General features: G+C 50.7%; 3 protein-coding genes across 5 annotated transcripts in view; all 3 read left to right on the top strand.

The window, feature by feature from the left end:
* LOC117650286 (regulating synaptic membrane exocytosis protein 2) overlaps positions 1-1977 on the top strand; it is a 53592-nt gene extending 51615 nt beyond the window's left edge. For both annotated transcript variants that reach the window (XR_004588027.1, XM_034393591.1), the window contains exon 18: positions 266-1977. Coding sequence is in view for 1 of the 2 variants with exons in the window: in XM_034393591.1 (XP_034249482.1) it covers positions 266-268 (3 nt within the window). In the remaining variant the exon portion in view is untranslated. The remainder of the gene's footprint in view (positions 1-265) is intronic.
* Positions 1978-4036: 2059 nt separating this feature from the next.
* On the top strand, positions 4037-6436 carry LOC117650976. Its single transcript, XM_034394651.1, has 2 exons — positions 4037-4153; positions 6169-6436. The coding sequence occupies exons 1-2, from the start codon at positions 4082-4084 to the stop codon at positions 6412-6414; spliced, it is 318 nt and encodes a 105-aa protein (XP_034250542.1). The 5' UTR covers positions 4037-4081; the 3' UTR covers positions 6415-6436.
* Positions 6437-8191: 1755 nt separating this feature from the next.
* Positions 8192-18360, top strand: LOC117650547. 2 transcript variants are annotated; one of them, XM_034394055.1, is made up of 5 exons: positions 8192-8502; positions 9725-9913; positions 10220-10390; positions 10844-11091; positions 17485-17602. In XM_034394055.1, exons 1-4 carry the CDS (start codon positions 8392-8394, stop codon positions 11036-11038), a joined length of 666 nt encoding a protein of 221 aa, XP_034249946.1. In that variant the 5' UTR covers positions 8192-8391; the 3' UTR covers positions 11039-11091; positions 17485-17602. The 2 variants fall into 2 exon arrangements, with proteins under 2 accessions (XP_034249946.1, XP_034249945.1); XM_034394054.1 differs by lacking the exon at positions 10844-11091 and having other exon boundaries at positions 17485-18360.
* Positions 18361-20723: the final 2363 nt, after the last annotated feature.

Here is a 20723-nt window from a genome sequence, read left to right as displayed (position 1 = left end):
TGTTTTCTTCATGCCGCTTGATGGGTTGAGCGTTGCTTACTTTGGTTCCACTGCCTTTTTGCCCATTTGTTCATTTCATTTTTCATGTTTCTCTCTCCCGCATGAGGAATGAAATTAAGGTTATTGTGAAGCGACATCGATTTTCTCACAAGGGTGAACCTCCATTTTTTTTCACCACCAAGAATGTAGAGAAACGAAAACTCGCCTGACAATAACCTTTTGATTGAATTTCAACTCTCCTAACGGTCTTTGTCTCTGTTCACAGTGAAGCACCTCGGTGGCCGCGGTGGGCGCTCCTCGCGGCGAGAGACCCTCTTCCCTGCCTCTCCGCATTGCCACGCCCAGCCTCGCTAGCCTGCCCCGCATCGGCCCTACACTCGTGATTTAGTGTGTTTAGTGCTACGACGAACTTCAGGCATGAAAAATGCGAAAAAAGACAAAAAAAGGACATGTTATAAATAATATATAAATACTATAAAATCTTGGTTTTCTTACTTTAAAAAAATGAGAAACATTGTAAAATATTGTACAGGCAATTTTGTTATCCGTACTGGACGTGAAAGACCAAAACTCTATGCAGCCGTTGCTCGCCCCGCCACGCCACGCCCCTCCCCGTCCCACCCCACCCCGCCACGCCACGCCCCACCGGCCACACCTCTGAGCTTTGCGCCCTCCGTCCAACAGGCCCCCTCCCTCCCTTGTGGAAAACCCGCTGGGTTAACGCACACAGCCAGTTTCCTTTTATTTTTGTCATTTTTTTTTTTATGAAAGTTCAAGTTTCTGCCATCCCACCTTTACGAACTACTTTTGGCCATGTGATATGCACCCCTACAGGTAACACATCGCCGTTGTGTCAAACTGCCCCAGTTTCACGACCCCAGGCGAGAACCAACCAGTGGGCGAGCAAATGTGCCGCGCTTTTTTTAAAAACTAGGTTGTCCTTATTATTCTATTATGGTGCAATCATTTTGACGCTTCATCCAGACTTTATAAAAGTGTTAGATTATGAGAGGACAATGAAAAACAGAAAGAGTGGAAATCAGAGTTATTTCGAACTAGGGTAATTATGTGCATGCTGTGATTTTTTGTTGTTCTTTGTTGACGCATTTGGCAGCACTGTTGCTGCCACGTGTCTGAGAGAGAGTGTGAGAGAGAAAATGTGTGTGTTTTTCTATCAACTGATATCATCTGCATAGGCTGCGACGAAACTCACCTAAAGCCAATGCTGCTAATCCTTTAAGAAGGTTTTTTTTTGCCTCAAATTAACTGTGGCTTTTTTGGAATTACAAAAGTGCTTTGTTAGGAGGATCTCCAATGCGCTAGTGGTGGAGCGACGCGCGCGTGACCTCATGGCGCAGTGGAAGTCTGGAAGTCCCAGGTGGAACTTGAAGGTGCTCCTAATTTGCTTTAGATGACGTAGTGCCCACCGGAAAGCTCGAAAAGCAGGATCATTTTTCTTTTGTCAGTTGGGGCGAATCCGGGTGAAGTGTTTTGTCTTCACATCTGAACATATCCTTACCATTGTATCATAATTTAAATTGTGCTCAAGTATTTAGAAATGTTAGCGCGAGGTTTCCACCAATAGCAGCCCGAGTGACCAGTGTGACCAGTGGCACCACCACTGGCGTCGCTCCTTCATTTCTTACTGGGCAATCAAACCGGTCCGGCCACAAAAACAAAGAAAACATATTGTATTTAAAAATATATAAAAAAAGCATTCTGGATCTGTGATAATACCTTTAACTGCTATGCAGACTGTTGTTAAGCGCTATAATAGTGTTTATATATTGTCCTGGGCCCAGCGAAGCACGTGAGGCCTCGTCGCACGCCAGGCAAACGTTTATACAGTCGGTGTTTCTTTCCTCCGCTCCGTATAGCTTTCGTCGGAAAGCTCTGAAACTCTAGGTTAACACTAACATAAGAACGTCACATGTAAATACGAAGACAATAAATGTATCTATGCAAAAAGACGTGCAACTCTCATAGTTTTCAGTTTTTGTTTACAACTCCTGCATCCCGAGTTTTCTTCCGTGTTTGTTTTTGTTTTGGTTAGGGATTTACCTCGGAACACAGATAGCCAACGCACGAACAGGAACGTCACCGGTGTAAATAAGAAAATTGTAGTAGAAGTAAAGGCAAGTAACTTAATGACATTATTACGAGCACGTCAATGTACTCAGGATTCTGTCTGGGTCCAGCCAAATGCCTTGGCTCGATCAAAGAGGCCAAACCCCCCGACTGGATGAGGAATCTCCGCGCAGAGTGGTACTACTCCTTGCAGAAGAATCGTGCCGTCCCGGCCGGGCTTGGCGATACCCCGCGCCGAGATGGCTGCCGTCTGCAGCAGCTATCTGGGTGCGGGGTATCGCTAAGTCCAGCCCGGGTGGGTGGCACGATTCTTTTGAAAGGGGTAGTATCTCTATAAGACCCCCTATAATGGGAACCAGCACTGTCTTGTCCCAGTAGAGGATAGTGGAAAACAAAAATGCTGCAGACAGAACGGAGGGAGAGAGTGAGCCCGCCGCTTGTTGCTGCCAGCTTATCAATGCACCCAGACGTGAAGAAAATAGGTTGACGCGTTGCGCTCGGTGTTTTGGCTGGTGGACCCGGGGAGGGGAGGCTGGGGTGGCGGTAACTAGCCGCGAGTCGCTTTGCGGCCTGTCACGCTTCGCGCCCTTCGCTCGGCCTCATTTTAGCTCAGAGCAACAACGGCACGCGGCCGCCCACTTGGAGGGGGAGCAACAGGTGGGTGGTGGCGTCGCCGCGGTGTTGCTAGGATTGCCGAGTTGTTGCGCGGCGCGCGGAGACAAGTGAAAAGGGAAACGACATTCCTCGGCGCGGCGTGGTGGCTCTTTGTTCGCTCCGCTTCCCTCCGGTCCAGCTTCCTTTCTCTTTCCCTCCCGCACGTGCCGGACGGCGCGTGGCCTCCATTTCTAAACTAACTCAGCCGGTGTGACAAGTTCCTCCGCCCCTTTTTGAGCAGATAATTCCCTAAATCAGTGGGATAAATCGTCTCCGCCGCATGTACGTTTTTGTTTTTCGAGATATTCGTTGTTTAAACCTGCTCGTCGGCCAAATCCAATGCATGGCCACGATTTCAAACAGTAAAATTTTGAATCCATTTTCGATGAGGGGCCAGAGCAGCTAATTTGGGGCCAGGCGGCAAACCGCGGCGTGGCGTGCCAGCCACGCAAGTTGTGTAACGGCAGTGTTCAAAATTTTGGCGGAAAAAAATGAACAAAAAGTTCCGCCAAGGCAAGCTTTGCAAAGCGGTCTTGCCGTGGACCGGCCGGGGAGGCCGGGCAGAGAGGGGGCAAGGAGGGAGGGGGTGGCTGTGAGGAGTGGGGACTGGCGCGGCGGAGGCGTGGCGGCGCAGGACGACGACAGACGACGACAGACGACGACAGACGACGACAGACGACGACAGACGACGACAGACGACCAACACGACCATGCAGTCCCCTCTCAGCGCGCTGAATGGATGGATGGATCGACGGAATGGAACGGATGAATGGATGGGATGGGATGAGTGGGATCGGATGCAGAGCTAGAGAAGCGGTAGCAAGACCGCTTAAAAACTACCACCCCGGCACGAATATCCTTTTACGAAAAGCCCGCGCGTGCAGTGCAGGTACGGGGGGATGGGGCTCCACGCCACCCCACCCCTCTGGCCGAGCACAGCGCCAGACGCGCGCTGCTCGGCCAGTAGTCGAGACGCAGCGTGGAACGGAGCGCGGGACGCTGCGCGGGAACACAGCGCGGGGAGGCGTGTCAGTCAGTCGGGGCGCAGATCCGTGTCAGTCGGTTGGGACGCAGCACCCGCCGCGTGCTCGTCGCCATGTCGGACAAACCAGTCGGCTTCTACCATTTCTCCTCCATGCTCACGCTGCAGGGGATGCTCAGTGATGATCCTGAGTCTGAGTCAGGCCCATCCCGCCCAGCTCAACAATCTCGCCGGGCCCGTCGCTCTGCTGGTCCAGCTCGCTCTGCTGGTCGAGCTCGCCCTGCTGGTCCAGCTTGTCTAGTTCACCCAGCTGGTCCAGCTCGCCCTGCTGGTCAAGGTCGCCCAGCTCCAGGACCTATGACCGATCCCGACGCTCCCGGGCCTTCCAGCCGCGGGGACACCTCGCCGGACGTGATGCCCGATCCTCAGGTGAGGCTCATTCATCGCCTCGCCCGGCCTGGCCCGGCCTCGACGCAGAGAGAGGCGATGCGCAGCGCTGCACAATTAGGGCTGAACTGCGCTCGGTGCGAGCGGGGGAGGGGGGAGGGGGGGGGGAATCACCCTTATCGTGAGGCAAGGGCTAGGGCGCCCCAAAACCCGTTGTTTATTTAATGGTATGGTGGTGTGATTTTATTCCACGATTAATACTCGGAAAATTTTTCGAACATGATTGTGACATTGTGTCAATTAATTAACACTCGGAACTCCTTATGTAACAAATTTCTTACGCATGGTATAATTCATGAAAATGTTAATTTTAGTATAGCTTATGGCTATCCTAATGTGCCGTTGTGTTGTGGTGACATGTTCGCAAAGTCGGAGGGACACTCATATGCCCGATACCGCTTGTGATGGGTACCCTTTCCGTTGTTTCAACGCGAGGATGCACAGTTTGGTGGCTAATCACACAAGTACCGGATACTTGCAAAAGCTGTTTTCGGTACGGGACGCGTGTCAACTCCAAGCGGGGCCGGCTGAGGCCTACGCCACCCAACACTAAGCAAGAGTAGCGCGAACAACCGACGTGCGGCGTCTCGAGATAGGAGAAGGGCGTCGGGGGCCGCTGCGTGCTACGCACTCAAGTTCCGTTTCAAGTGCGTGTGTAGATAGATTGCTGCAAGGCGCGGCGTGGCGGGCCGTGGCGTCTCGCGAGAGGCGGAGAGGGTCGGGGGTGCACCGTGCGACTCACGCTGAGGTGATCGGCGCGCGCAACCTGACCCCCACTCGATTGCGAGCGAAGGCGCGGGTGAAGGCGCGGCGCGGCACGCACAGGGCCCTCTGCTTATAATTATCTAGCCACACCAGTCAGCCGCTTGGCTGCCCGCACGAGAGCACAAGCATTCTGACACACTTATAATTTGAAAATCTATTTCTAGTTTTGCGTCTAGCTTCGGTCTAGCTGTTTAAATCATCTGCTAAAACCTGAACAGGCAGTTCCTTACATTTACGCTCAAAATAATTCGTAATGTGTTAAGCGTGTACTCTACAGTAACTGTGTTTTGAAAGGCGGAAAAAATTACAAACTTTCGGTGCAATGGAATTTGCCAGGGCAGATGCAAACGAACGATATTTTGGGTGGTATTTAGCGATGAGAATCGAGTGGTTTGATGTCCGCCGCGGTGAGGCACTGTGGGACAGTGCGACAGTGTGCCACGGAGCCTCGCCCATGAATGGGCGCGCCGTGTACTTCCGCGCCAGCAGCGCGGGCGCCGGAAAGAGGGGGGTGGGGGCGGGGGCAACAATATTACTGTTTTAATTTAAAATTAAACAGCTGGTGGCCGAGACCTCGTTTGACGCGAGCCGACGCCACAGGTTTGTCGTGACCTTGTCTTCGCCTCCGTGGAAGACTGTGTTAACCTCACTTCCTCGGCCAAGGAAGGCTAATCCAACTTCACGCGTTCGGGGAAGACTGGGCCAACTTTGCGCGTTCGGGGACACTGAGAAAAATGTACGGTGTTTGCCGTTAATTTATTAACAGCATTTGCCGTACTTCGAAGTACGGTGTTTACCTGGTGTTTACCGTGCCTAGAAGTACAGCGTTTACCGTACCCTTTGAAGTACGGTCTTTGCCGTACCTAGAAGCGTTTACTGTACCTGGAAGTACGGCGATCACCTTAATTTGTACAATGCACTTGTCAAGAGGCAGTCATATCTTGACATTAAAGTCAATTTAGACGATTTTGAAAATTTACTCAAATTTACTTCTAAGTACGGTAAACACCGCACTTCTGAGTACGACAAAATCCTGTTAATAAATTAACGGTGAATACCGTACATTTTTCTCACAGTGGAAGGCTGGGCTAACGTCGCTCGGCCCCAGGAAGACTGGGGTAACTTCGCACTGACCGGGAAGACTGGGCAGTGCAGAAGAGCATTGGGGATCGCCCAGTCTTCCCTGACGACAGCGGAAAACTTCTTTTTGTTTTTGTTTCTCTGTGTTGCAGGAGACCCCACGTGGAAGCAACTCCAACTCCAACAGCTCGCTGGCAGACAGCTGCAAGGGGCCGGAGCTCCAGTGGGGCCTCCCGCTTTTCTGCTGCTCGTCTAGGCGGGAACAGTCAGACCCCGTTGGTGCCCGCTACGCCGGCGAGGGGCCGGAGAGCCCCCACGACGCCATCACCCTGCCACCCCCTCCACCGCCTCCTCGCACGCCAAGGCCCAGGCACCCACCAATGGGCTGGCCTTTCTAGATCTACCCACAACCACTATGCGTCCAGGGACCGCGCCGCAGGCAGAATGCAGCAATGGGAATTGTGGCTGTGAAAGCAGTTTTCAAAAAGCTTTCCGAAAAATGAGTTTTTTGTGAGGCGGCAACCACTTTTGATGTTTGGGCACTCCACATATCAGAAGAGAAAAGATTTCGTCTCATTTCGCAAGATTTCGACGGACTTCACGATAAAATCCGCTAGTTTTTTGGTTCTTTCGGGAAAGAATTCCGATTTCCAGAGCGCGCGCCAAGAAGACAGGATTAAACGAGTGGTTGCTTCCTCGTAAATTTGGTTAAATGTGGAGTTTGCCACATCGCAGCTGAAACTAGTTGTTCGAATTGGTGTCAAATGGAAGTTGAATCGATATTAGTAGACGCCGAACCGTAGGGGTAGCTCGGATTGACATTTTTCAGCTGTAATCTGGCACGTGTTGGAATTTTATTTTCTAACTTCAGATTATTATTGTGTGATATTATTGTGTGATATTATTGTGTGATATTATTTTGTGATGTTATTTTGTGGTATTATTTTGTGATATTATTTTGTGATATTATTTTGTGATATTATCTTGCGATATTAGTTTGTGATATTAGTTTGAGAGTGGTTCTACTTTTATTTTATTCTACTTTATTTCTACTTTTACTAGTTTAGGTTCTGTTAAACATAAACACAAAATGTTTAATTAAAAAAAAATGTAAAATGCCTGAAAAAGAAAAAATAGCACGAAATGGAAATCGAATTAGCTACCTGGTTGCGCTTTGTTTATTGAAACTAAAAATAGCAAGTTTATCGCACTTTCTTCAAAATCATTTCTATGTCTCAAAAACTTTGAAAATTGATCCATGTGCTCGTTTCAACATATTGCGCAACAAACAGCCTCAGCGGTATGTAGGTCACGTCGAGGGTCCAGCGAGCTGAATGGCTGACCGCCCCTGCCCCTCCTTGGCCCCTCCGTACCCGCTCCAGGGGGGGGGGGGGGGAAGTAGCGTGCGCAGGACGCGCGGAACACCATGGCAACTGCGGGGCAAGCTCCGCGAGACAGAGCGCCTCCTGATTGGTCGCACCCCCGCCAATGGAAGCTGCCTCCCGGACTCACCCTGCTGCACTTGGGTGGGGGCGCCCCCACCCAACCCCCACCGAACGCCCACCCAGGCGAGGAGCAGTTTCCGGAAGAATCAACCCTTCACGCGCATTGGGTGAAGTTGTCTCCTAACTAAACTATGCGGGCCGGCTTCTATTCGCTGAACGTTATACGGACGAAGCTAACTTGTAATTAACAGACTGAAGCCTGGTATCGAATTTCTTTCTGTCGATACGGATCTTTCTTTTCATCTCGAAACATGTAAACGCAGATGAAAATCGGGATGGAGTTTGAAGGTCCAGCTCTCAAGCTCTGTTAATAACCTCACATGTAAATACAAATAATAAATTAGTGCAAAATTTCGTGCAACTCGTCGTTTTTATTTTCTTTGCTTTGTGCTCCCTGAATCCTTATTTTTTTCGATGGAGATTTAACTTGTGACAAAACGAGCAGCCAATTTCAAAATTTGCTTTTTGCATGGGCCATGTCATGTTAAAGTACATTACTGCAATCAACGCTTCACAATTATAATGCAACAACGCCAACCATAATGTATTGCTTCTGAAACGAAAGCTCTCCTACCCTTGACATTACGACGCATGGATTGAAAAACACAAGTTACCTTCAAATTTGGCTGGATGGTTAAAACAAAAATATGCCCACTCTACTTTTGGGCGGCAGTCGCGCTTTCCTTGTGACGTTCCGCCGCAATCCGCGCAATCCGCTCTCCGATCTGGCGGGTACGCTGTTTGGGCGCTGGACGCTGCTGGCTGGGCCTGCCGGGCGGAAGGCACCGTTTTGGCGCTTCCTCCACGCGAGCCACGCCGCGTCGGATGCTGTGCGTTGAGTGCTGAGCGGCATCATTCCGTCTCGCTCGCATGGCCCGAGCGCGATGCCGCCAGGCCACGGCGCGGAGCGTGGCCAGGACTGCTGTCCCGTTCTTCCTGGTCCTCGGCCTCGCCGTCGTCGCGGTGACCGCGCAGAAGAAGGTAGGTCTCAGCGGGCGGTCCTGGCAACCCCGCTGTCCCCGGCATCCCTGAGCAAAGCCACATAAGCGTTTAAAGTAAGGGAGTATGGGGCGATTTGTAACAGGGGTGATTCGTAACAAATGCGTTTATTAATTTAAGTGGAGGGAGCAGAGGAAAATCTGAGTATGGCCCCTCTTTCACTTCAAGTAGAGGGTCTTTGAACTATCGAAGCGGATGTGATCGGTGCTCAGGTGTAGTTTTGGAGGGCGTCTGAAATAGGGTACACCGAAATTTCGGCAAACAGGCAAATCTTTTATTTTAAGTTCTAGGAAGTTTCTGTCTGAGGCTCCCCAGGTATGAATCACCATCGAAGTACCGTTGGGGCCTTGAAGCGTGACCCCTTTTCAATGTAAACACGTGGCATAAGTTGCTTTTACTTTGTCCAGTGATAGTTAGGGACGGATTTCTTACGTAACAGGCATTTGGGGTGATTCGTAACAGACCCGTATAAAAACAAGAATTAAAGTAGTTTTTGCTGTCAAATGCTTGAATTATTTCTCGAGTCATCTGCTGCCTAATTCCAATACATTTACACAGCTCGAAAAACATTTTAAAGCGGGTTATTCTATGCTTTCCTCTAAAATTGAAAAAAGTGAGGTTAGGATTGACTTAGCCTATCAGTTAATGCTGAGGCGGTCAACGGCAGCTTGTAATGTAGATTTTTAGACGTCTGCAGGACACCCGAAGAACAACTGGTGGAGGAGATAACATTCCCGACGATGTTTCATTTAATGTGTAGGATGTTTTGAAAAGCCCCATGGCTGTTACAAATCACCCCACGCTGGGGCGATTCGTAACAGCATGCAAGGGTTTGGAAAACGTCTTACATTTCAAAGATTACGGACTCCAGATTGATCCAATGGAGCTGCACAGTCTAGATGAAGGGCCAGACTGCTCAACTGGCACAAGTTTGACACCGATATGCAGAATGTTCTGAATTTTGTATAGAGAATTCCGAAATCTGTTACAAATCGCCCCATACTCCCTTAGTTAAAATGGTTTGTCCACCCCGAAACCAAGCCACAAAGGTGGCCAGAAACTGGGCGACATTTGGCTCCCTAAAAAGGAGCGGGTGACAGTCGCCCTGTTTCAGGGCATGGCAACTTTAGAGTGTACGCTACCGTTTTACCAGTGAAAGGCCCGAAATAGTTTCTAAGCTGCTCGGGGTGTGTCTCGCCTCCAGCCCAAGCCCAAACCGCTCCTGAGCCTGTACCGTAGCAAGCTCGTCCCAAAGATGTACAACCTGGAGACCTGCGCGGACAAGGCTAACTCATTCCGCATCGCGAACTTGTCCGTTGGATTGGGCCGTTTCGGGGGCGAGGTCTACGACCTGGACTTGCACGTGCTGCGGACAGCCCAGCAAATATCACAGGTGGGCTGAATTGCCAGACCAGAGGTGGGCTGGTCTGATCTCCGTCTTCACAGGTAAAACTGCCTCTGAACTCGTGTAAATTTTGTCAGCATGTCAGAAACGTGTGTGAAATCCTCATCAAAATCCACACACCTCTGGGAGCTGTGCGCTAAAAGTGGCCATCACTGGGCACCTTTACCATGACTCACGTACCCTTTTGGGCTAAACTTGAGTTCCCTTTCAAAGGCATTGAGTCCTGTTATGCCCCTAAAGGCGCAGGTTTTATGCCTTTGTTTTGTCAGTAAAACCTCGCGCGTGCCCGGACAGGTGAAGCTGGCTGTGCAGCGCTGCACCGGCGCCGTTTCCCCCGCCATGTGCGAGAAATTCAACACCTGGATCTTCACCAACTCCATCTGCGACATGATGGTGGCCAAGCACATGGCGTGGAGCCCAATGATGCAGTTCATCAACCCCCCGTTCAAATGTCCCATGGAAGCCGTGAGTTGACATGGTAGCATGCACGGCAAGTAAATTCAAGATTCAAGTGTGCGTCGATCACGCTCTTCATGGAGTAAACCGCGAGCCCACGCACTAGTTTGCTGCACGATTTTCAGGCATGCAGCAATAACTAGTTGGTTGGGTGAGAGCGCGTCGGTAACCAAGGCACCCCTCAGTGAGACAGAAGACCGGTGGAGGCAGCCAAAAATCTGCACGCGTTTTGAGCTCCAGAGTCTCCGAACCGATCGGGTGACACGGTGAGACCCCACCAATCATTGCTCTCGGAACGGGGAATCACATTTGGGGGGCTCACACATCCGGTTCCAGTCCTGTTTAGCCACTCTCGAGCCCAAAACGCGTCTTGAGTTTGGGCCACCTACACCTGGTCTTCTCACCTGTGCCCGCGCCTCGCCCCGCCTCGTTTTCACGAGTTTCATTCACCACACGCGGCAGGGCGTGTACGCCATACGCAATGGGTCGATGGACCTGGACCTCGTGGACAAGGCGCTCCCCGGGAACAGCCTCGACAAGTTCATCTGGCTGACGGACGTGCAGCTCTTCGACGAGGCCCGCGCCCTGTTCGGCTGCTTCAAGTGGGTGCTGGAGGCGCGGAGGGTGCGCATCAAGGACGACGGCATCCTCGGATAGGCCTGGGCCTGGGCCTGGGCCGCCACCAGGCCGCCCGACGTCAAGCGCTCTAGGTTTGTAGTGAACGGTTTAAGATCTTTTCCAAGGAGCCCATTGTCGTCCTTTTGCAGCGTTTATAGAAATTGTCAATAAATAGCAAAAATGCCAACCCGAGGCTCCAGCTCTCATGAGAGTGTAGGTGCTTGAATTGTCTCGTTGGGGCTTGTGATGGCAAAGTGGGGCGGCTTTTCACACTGATAAGCGATTCAAGAGACGGGATTTTCTCCATTTTCAAGAAACACACCCGGGGGACAGATGCAGAATGTAATACTGTGTGTCGCTCAATTTAGCGGGGTAAAGTAAGCGAGCCGATTTGTTCCTTGCACAGAGACCTACAATCGGCTCGCTTACTATACCCCTCTAAATTGAACGGTTTAGACGCTGTGACCAGAAAACCCCGGCCGAGCCGGCCGGAGCAGTCAGTCGGGTTCTTTTGACTAGAAGAAGAGCACCTTAAGGACGGCCACGTCTCGTTTTGCAGTGCAGGCGAGCTTGTGTCGGGCCCGAAACGGCATACGATCGTGTGTGGTCTAGCCCGTAATGGTAATGGTAATAGCAGGTAGGCAACCACCGCACTCCAATGCGTGGCAGCGTGGCGGGCTGGCCTACCCGGCAGGCGCTAGGGCTCGTTCGTCGCGTTCGTTCGATTGCCGGATTGGCGCATGAAGGGCCGCGCCGCCGCGCTCTTCACGGTGGGCTCCCTTGCGTTAAAGGTTCCCGCGGCAAAAAGGGCGGACGACGCACTCCAGCAGTGCGACGTGACGCTCCGTTTGACACACTCTCGCTATGCATAGCCCCGGCCATGCCCCGGCCGTGCCTCGAGTCACGCGTTTAAATGACTTGACATGCTCTTGCTCTCGCACATGTATCATCAAGGCTTGCGACGTAGTTTTTATGAAGCGCCGCCTCAAGGGGGGGGGGTTCACTGCGCACGTGTGGAGCTCGATATTGCCGGAGAGCAAACAAAGCGCGCGGAATGCGAGGGCAGACTCACGCGTCGTCTCGCTCCCACGCTCGCACTGGTTTAGTTGACACATGGTGGACATTTTTAGCAGTCCATAAGGGGCACAAGCACAACTAGTTCAAACGTTACCATTAGAGATTTTGCTCACAATGGAATAAAGAACAACGCGCAACGGCCGTGTTTCGATTGCGACGGCCAAGTTTCTCAATTTTGAGGGGTAAAGTTGACCGATGGGTGCTGCGGACAATGACGGAACTTACAAAAGGTATTCTCAAGCCTACAGGGCTCAGGCGACTTAACTCTCCGAACCTTTTTTCATCTCCACAAGCTGCACAGGTGTGGAAGAAGAGGGTCAAGCCGTTAGAATGCTTAAAATAAATTGGAATGACTCTGTTTTACACCTCTGACATGAAAAGGTACGGTACGCCCGGAACTACTCTACAAATCGAAGAGTGTACATGGTATGCTCTAACTGGAGCATGCCTGCAAGCACGCTCTAACTAGCGCATGCCTGCCAAGCATGCACTTACCAGTGCATACATGCCATGTACACGCTTCCTGATGCAGACAACTCCCTATCCCTTATGCACTAGATGCATGCTTCAGTTAGCGTGTACATGGCATGTATGCACTAGTTAGTGCATGCCTGGCAGGCATGCGCTAGCTAGAGCGTGCTTGCAGGCATGCTCCAGTTAGAGCATACCATGTACACTCTTCGATTTGTGGAGTACCCGGTACTCACGCACAGCAAGAGGAGCGATGTGCGCTCAATTGCGACCAACAAGCAGCCGTCGCAGAAACCCAGGTGAAGTGTTCACTGATTCAACGATTTTAAATCGGTTCGTTATATTCGAGGGTTAGAGAGTTGAAGGCAGCCGAGGCAAACCAAGGTAATCCAAAACCATAAGTTTTTAGTAATTTAAATGATAGTGCATTAAAGCCCTTAATTGGAAGGATGAAAATCACGGTGAGTGCCCAAAGGTCAAGGTCAAAAGTCAAGTGCGAGGGCAAGAGCAAGGGCGGAGTGCAAGTGCGAGGGCAAGGGCAAGTGCGAGGGCAAGGGCGAGGGCAAGGGCGAGGGCAAGGACAAGGGCAAGGGCGAGGGCGAGGGCAAGGGCGAGGGCAAGGGCAAGGGCAAGGGCAAGGGCAAGGGCAAGGACAAGGACAAGGACAAGGACAAGGACAAGGACAAGGACAAGGACAAGGACAAGGACAAGGACAAGGGCAAGGGCAAGGGCGAGGGCAAGGGCGAGGGCAAGGGCGAGGGCAAGGGCGAGGGCAAGGGCGAGGGCAAGGGCGAGGGCAAGGGCGAGGGCAAGGGCGAGGGCAAGGGCGAGGGCAAGGGCAAGGGCAAGGACAAGGGCAAGGGGAAGTGCGAGGGCAAGAGCGAGGGCAAGGGCGAGGGCAAAGGCAAGGACAAGGGCAAGGGCAAGGGCGAGGGCAAGGGCGAGGGCAAGGACAAGAGCAAGGGCGAGAGCAAGGGTGAGGGCGAGGGCTAGGCCGAGGAGGCCGAGGGCGAGGCGAGGGGCGTCAGGAGTGGTCATGCTGTAGGGCCCGCCCAGCCCCCCGCGTGGGGTGGCTCTCACAGCGGTCGGGCTGAGTCGGGGGCGTGGCGCTGCGCTTTCACTGCGACTGCTCTTCGCCGATGAGCGTGTTGCGCGGGCTGGCGGGCTGGGGGGGCTGGCCGCACCACCCCCTGGTCCAGGCGGCGCAGCAGCCACGCCAGTCGCGACCTACCCCGCGTCGAGTGAAGGCACCGCAATGTCACGAAAGGAGCTTGTGCGAGAGCGATACGGCGGGGGCGGTATCTTCGACGACGAGGAGCTGGAGGACGACGTCTTCGCGGAGGTCACTCTGCCCACCTCGCAGGAGGAGCTGCAAACCCTGCAGGCTGCTGCAAGCGTTGCCTCAGGCACTGCCTCAGGCGCTGCTCCACCGTCCAGCACGCGTCCCCTGCAGGTACTGACCGGCCCGCAGAGAGCCCTGCAAGCGCTGCAGGCCGAACTGAGCCCTGTGGCTGGCACTGCTGCACCGGCTGGCGTGTCGGCCGAGGAAGACCAGCCCACTGAAAAGGCGCTGCAAGACTCCCACCCTCATCCCGACTGTGCTCCTCCGGCTGCCACGCCGGGAAAGGCCAAGGGGGGGCTTCTCGCCCAAGAGGAGGCGCTGCAACTCGAGGACTCCAACGCTCATCCCGGCTGCGCTCCACCGGCTGCCACACCGGCCCAGGGAGGGCTGGGCGCCCAAGAGGAAGAGCTGCAAGTGGAGGGCACCAACACCGACTCTGACGCCAGCTCTACTCCATCGGTCATCACGCTGGTCAGCGTGGAGGAGGTGCAGCAACAGGCACAGGAAGTACTTCCCGCTCCAGAGGAGGTGTTGCAACTGGAGCAGTCTGGCTCAGGCTCTGAAGCGGGCTCTCCTTCGCGGGCCGGCATGTCGGCGGATGAAGACATGCTCTCCCTGAAGGAGGTGTTGCGAATGAAGCCGACCGAACTGCGCACTCCTTCGCCGGCCCACTCCTGGCTTTACCAAGAAGGCAACTTCCTGACGCCACCGCGGCGCAGTGGCATGAGCGGCAGTCCGGTGAGTTTCATCCGCCGCCTGCCCAGACGGGGTGCAGCGAGACCAGGGATCCTTGACTGTTCGTTTTAAAGTCATTTACAAAGTCATTTGGTCAATAAGGAAATACAAAGTTTGCTGTGAGTGAGAATGAGAGAGCGGCGTTGCTTGCTGTGATGTGAATTCCTTTTGGCAGAAGGTGTCAGTCCGAGGCCAGTGCGTGGCGTTCGAAGTTTAGCTGCGATCCTGTCTCTTCGGTACCAATTCACCCTTGGCTACCACTGTTTCCGCCCTTCAAACGCGACGAGACAGGCTTCCGTTTACAGTATGGTTTACACCGGACTCACTTGCGTTTAAGGCTCCCCGTGAGCTAGAGGGCGGCGGGGCCTAGCGATGAGGGCTCGGGGCGGGGGGGGGGGCCTTGGCCGTGGCAGTGGCGGATAAGCAAAGAAGCAATTTTCGTCTACCTGTGGTAAGTGTGCCACGTTGCCTACCTTTTGGGCGGCTGGTTGCGACAGCGAGTGGGTGGGACGGAGCTGACGAAGGTGCCTGGAGGAAAGGGGGGGGGGGGGGGGGGGGGGGGGGGGGGGGGTAGGGTGGTCCAAAAAAAATGAAGTTGCTCGGATCGTCCAACGCCGCCCGGATTTGGATTCTACATCGAAAAAAATGAAATACGTGTTTTTTCCTTTTTCGAAAAAATGATTTTTAGGACCTCCTCAAAGCCCTCAAAGTTTTTAACAGTGCTATTAATAGGAAGAAAATCGTAACTTGGTCATTTTTTGACCGATTTTCAAAAACGATACGGGGATTTGTTCGTTTTTGAATGCTTATTACGAAAAAAATATGCCCAACCCTCTTTTTGGTTTGCCTAACTTTAAGGGGCAAAAAATGACTAAATTTCGGCCCAAATTGGCAAGAGTTTCAGTTTGTAGGCCGCTACAGCCACTCCAAGTCCACCCTGTCAGCATGGCGGGGTGCCCCCACCACGAGGCAAGCCCCATGAACAGAAATGAGATGCCGAGTGCAATTTGCCTACCTCACAGGGGCATCAAATTGTGGATTTTTTCGAAAATCTTTCAATAGTGGTGTCTCTTGGGGCCGCTGGGCACTCAGATGGGCACCCTTTCTCCCGGTTCGTTACCCGCACTACGTGATAAGAACAAACAATAGGAATTGACTGTTGAGCACCTGATGCCTACCTCTCAGGACCAGAAAAACGTGAAACTTCAGAAAATTCCTTCATTTTGATGGCTTTTCTTGTGGCCTTGCGTGGTTGCGGTTCCTCGCGTCAGCAACGTCCATTCCTATTGTTTGTTCATATCACGTAGTGCGGGTACCGAACCGGGTGAAAGGGTGCCCATCTGAGTGCCCAGAGGCCCCAAGAGACACCACTATTGATAGATTTTCGAAAAAAATCCACAATTTGATGCCCCTGTGAGGTAGGCAAATTGCACTCGGCATCTCATTTCTGTTCATGGGGCTTGCCTAGTGGTGGGGGCACCCCGCCATGCTGACAGGGTGGACTTGGAGTGGCTGTAGCGGCCTACAAACTGAAACTCTTGCCAATTTGGGCCGAAATTTAGTCATTTTTTGCCCCTGAAAGTTAGGCAAACCAAAACGAGGGTTGGGCATATTTTTTTCGTAATAAGCATTCAAAAACGAACAAATCCTCGTATCGTTTTTGAAAATCGGTCAAAAAATGACCAAGTTACGATTTTCTTCCTATTAATAGCACTGTTAAAAACTTTGAGGGCTTTGAGGAGGTCCTAAAAATCATTTTTTCGAAAAAGGAAAAAACACGTATTTCATTTTTTTCGATGTAGAATCCAAATCCGGGCGGCGTTGGACGATCCGAGCAACTTCATTTTTTTTTGGACCACCCTAGGGGGGGGGCTATCACAGACGCAGTGCCCGTGTCACAAAGTGCCTCTGCGACATACACGGGGGGGGGGGGGCAACGCAATATTTACCCTCCCTCAGCTGGAGAGCGGCCGCAGCGGTGCTTTCAGCAGCACCGCCCAGTCCCAAAAAACCATGGAGCACATGGGGTCCCATGGATGACTTCCCACGAGACGATGATCTTTCGCCATGGAAATTTAGGAAAACACCACGAGCACTCTTACACCACGGCATGGGGCGACAAATAATTCCGTGGTGAAAGAACCACCATGGTGTCTATCGTCATGGTGAAGCATGGCTTCCCCATGGTGGCGCTCGCACCATGGTAACGTGCTCTTGCCCGTGCGTTGAAGTCTCCAGAGATTATTCAGAATCCCTCTGCAACTTGAAAACTACTAGAGATAGAGTGACGGCGACCGCTCCATCGTGTTCAGCATCGAATTTTTACGTGGGTGAAGAGAACAGATGAACGCCTCGTGTCTCTTCGCTTGACTTTGTGACAAGGCACTTGGCACGCCATGTGTACGAGGGATGTCATGGGACCAGTACACCATGCAAACCAGACACCATGGAATTTTCTCATGGTAAAAGGGGCCAAAAATGAGGGGTGTTTTGGACACCATGGGATTTTGCTTCCCATGCAATCCCATGATGTCCCATGCACCATGGGACCCTCCATGGTTTTTTAGGACTGGGCGCGCGATCGGCAAAATCGTCGAGATGAAATCATGAATAGCTCCAATCCGCGCGTACACGCATCGCGACGCGTCGGCCGCTTGGCATGACGAGTTTTGAATTTGCGGATACCGGAACGCCGAAAGCGCAGTGATCTGGGATCCGAGCGAGCGTATCCTCTCCGCAAGCAGTGCACACTCCCTCTGCGGCGTTACTCACGAGAGCACGGCAGTCCTCTGGGGCTCTCGTCGGTGACGCTTGTATGGAAACTCTGTATTGACGACGGGGCATGACTTGTGTGTTGCAGGCGTCCGCCCCCGGGAGCTTGGGATCGTTCAGCGTCCTCTCCTACACTTCCCACACCTACCCCTTCATCGGCTCCAACTTGAACAACACGGACACCGGCGCCGGAACCGGAACCGGCAGGCTCTCCAGGCTGTGGTCCTGGTGCCGCAACGCCTTCCTCTCCTGCTTCAGGTCCCTCCGCCGCCGCAGAACAGAGGAGGCTCCCATGCTGATGGTGCGGCCGGCCTCGCCGTCTCTTCGCTCCAGCTGGCGTCTGAGTCCGGAGAGTGGCTGTGTTTACCCTGGCGATGGCGAGTGAGTCCGGAAGGTATCTTGTACAGTGAGGGTGCGCCCTGCGCCCGACGGCAGATTCTTATGCCAAAAGTGTACTTTATATATAGCCAAGTATACTTTTGGCTACATATTTATATATGTATATAGTATATAGCACTCACCGTTCGGTGATTCTAAATTCATCAAAAAGTTATTGTGGTTATTTAGTCGCTGTTTTGCGTCGTAAAAGAAAAAAATTATCTCGTGAAATTGTAACTTATTATTATTCAAAGGTATGTAGCGTCGTTTACTGAGGACGCGGCCAAAAATTTACTATCTGTATTTCTTGCATCATATTATCTTGAAGAGTGATTCCATCCGGGGAAGCCGAAACAATGCATAGGCCAAAATGATCTGGCAGGCGCTGGCAGGTGTGTGTGTGTGGGGGGGGGGGCATGGACACGTAATCCTGATCGAGGGACTCAGATACTATGCCTTGTCCAGGCTTTATTGAATTCTAATTTCACTTCAGAAGCTATTTGTTAAACGCTTAGCCTATTTTAAAAAAAAACAAATTAGTAATGAACGGGCTTGCATCTCAACCATCTTATTCAGCGTAGGAGCCTATACCGTTCTACTGTAAGCTTTGTGTTGTAAAGTGTGCGTGTGTGCATAAGAATAATAAAGTTGAGTCCTAGATCTTTGTTTTTCATTCATACGCCCGCTGTTTATGTTCTCCAAAAACATTAGGCAGCTGTTGCAGTTGCAGAAACAGTTGCTGTAACAATGTTGAATGAACAACATGATTGGCTGAGCGATAGCGAAGCCCTTGCCGTGTTTGGGCGCTCCGAAAAGTGACTGGTCGTGCGTCTGTCTGTCTGTCTGTCTGTCTGTATGTAATCACTCACGTTTCTCAGCAACTACAGAACGAATAGTATCCAAATTTCACACCTGATGTCTCCTAAACATCCTACAGGGGGAGTTTATCTTAGATTAACAATTATCATCGTTTGAAATATTCAAAACATCATTTTGAACTAGGTAATTGGCGTGTTTAGGTTGGTAGCAGCGTGTGGCAGACCAATTTCTCATACCGGCTGCCGCGCTTGCAAGCCGTCTGCAAGACGGGACGGCACTTATGCAAATAAACAAACTAAAGAGCAAAGGGGTTCTCAAATAGGTACTGAGGTAGTTTTTTAACATTCTAGAATGATTGAAACCCTTCCGGGGTGTCAACAGAGGAAAATATAGAAACTAAATGTGAGAATGGTTTACGTGTTTCGTTCCCCTCTTCCCCCTCCCCCGTCACAGGAGAACAGGTCAGTGCAGTGTAGTTGTGGATTGTAAATAGAATGTTTCTTTGCCTTTGTGTGCATCTACTGATTTTATTCTCTCTGATACTATCCTAATTTTTAAATTTCATAGTAAAAAAATCAGGTAAATGCATGAATAACTTCTGTTGAAATTAGAAGACATGTTAATTGTCTTGGTTTGTCTCGGGGAAATGACACTCTATTGCAATGCTGCAAGCTAACATAAATATTCTAGTACTTACATCTATTGATTAAAAGAATCCATAAATAGATGTATTTTGTGCAATAAATAATCCATATATTTAGTGCTAACAGATTTTGAACTGATATTGGGTTCAATGAGACGATTCAGGTTTTGAGCGGTGGGTGACTTGGTAATTGCTTTTAATGGGACGATTCCTTTAACTTCACCAAAGCTTGTGTCCAACAGCTGGAACCAAGTATTGGTAATGATTTAAAAGCTGGCTTTCTTAATGTAAGCCCAATGTTAATGCTACACTGTATTCTTTTACTCTAAAGATAAAATATCACGAGGCATGAATAAGGTAAATTAAGTTGGCGTATTGAGCAACAAGTGGCCTCTGCATTTGACTTCATGAGACGATTCACTGAATTTGACACAACTTGTTCTCCGTCAAATGCTTCAGATCAGCCTGCCCTAAACTGAGTCACTTAATGAAAACTATGATTACATATTCCATTCTGTATTGTTTATTTCACTGGTTTTAAATGAAAGAATGACAAAAGGCTTCTCAAATATAACTAATAAATTTGTGAATTCATTAGTTTGAAGAAAAAGATGTATCGAATAGTGAGTCAAGCAGACGAGTAGCTAATTAAGCGATTCAATGCTGGCAATGGAATGTTACTCGACTGAAGGAATCGCATTGGTGTGGCATTAGGGTATTGGTGACGACAAAGGGTGATCCATGAAGACCAACCAAGACCCATTCTTTACCGATTATTGATCAATTTGATATCGATATTTTTCAATCGAATCTCATATTGCTTCTTGGAGTTTTTCGAGTGCTGATTATGAAAACCCCTTCCATTTCTACTCCAGACTTATATTTTCATCTCAAATTAGGTCATTTCGGACCAAAATTTTCAGGTCGAGTTTTATATTGTTTCCTGCAGTGTTTGATGAGCTGAACTCAAAAATAACTTCCAAATTTTTCCCAGACTCACGCTTTACCTAATTTTGACCAAATTTGGACCAAAATTTTTGAATTGAGTTTGATGTTGATCCCAACATTTTTTTGTGTGCTGATAACGAAAATCACCTCCATTTCGACTCCAGACTTATATTTTCACCCCAAAATTAGGTCATTTTGGACCAAAATTTTCAAATAAATTTTTTTATTGTTTCCTGTATTTTTTGGTGCCTGAACTCAAAAAGACTTCCAAATTTTTCCCAGACTCACGCATTACCGAATTTGGACCAATTTTGGAAAAATTTTTGGAATCGAGTTTGACTTGACCCCAAACAGTTTTTTGTGTGCTGATAACAAAAATCACTCCCATTTATACCCCAGCCCTCATTTCATCAATATAGCCCACAAGTGCAGCCGAAGTCCAAAATTCGCCCCCAGCCACACTACGCGCCCACACAAAACGGCGCGTACCCCTAGTTTTAATTGGTGGTTCATAGTACACCTCCCACTAATCTGTCACA

The sequence above is a fragment of the Thrips palmi genome, unplaced genomic scaffold (assembly GCF_012932325.1).
Source record: "Thrips palmi isolate BJ-2018 unplaced genomic scaffold, TpBJ-2018v1 HiC_scaffold_5, whole genome shotgun sequence".
NCBI classification, from domain to species: Eukaryota; Metazoa; Arthropoda; class Insecta; order Thysanoptera; family Thripidae; genus Thrips; species Thrips palmi.
The sequence above is the reverse complement of the archived record's forward strand: the minus strand, read 5'-3'. Positions and strand labels throughout refer to the sequence as shown.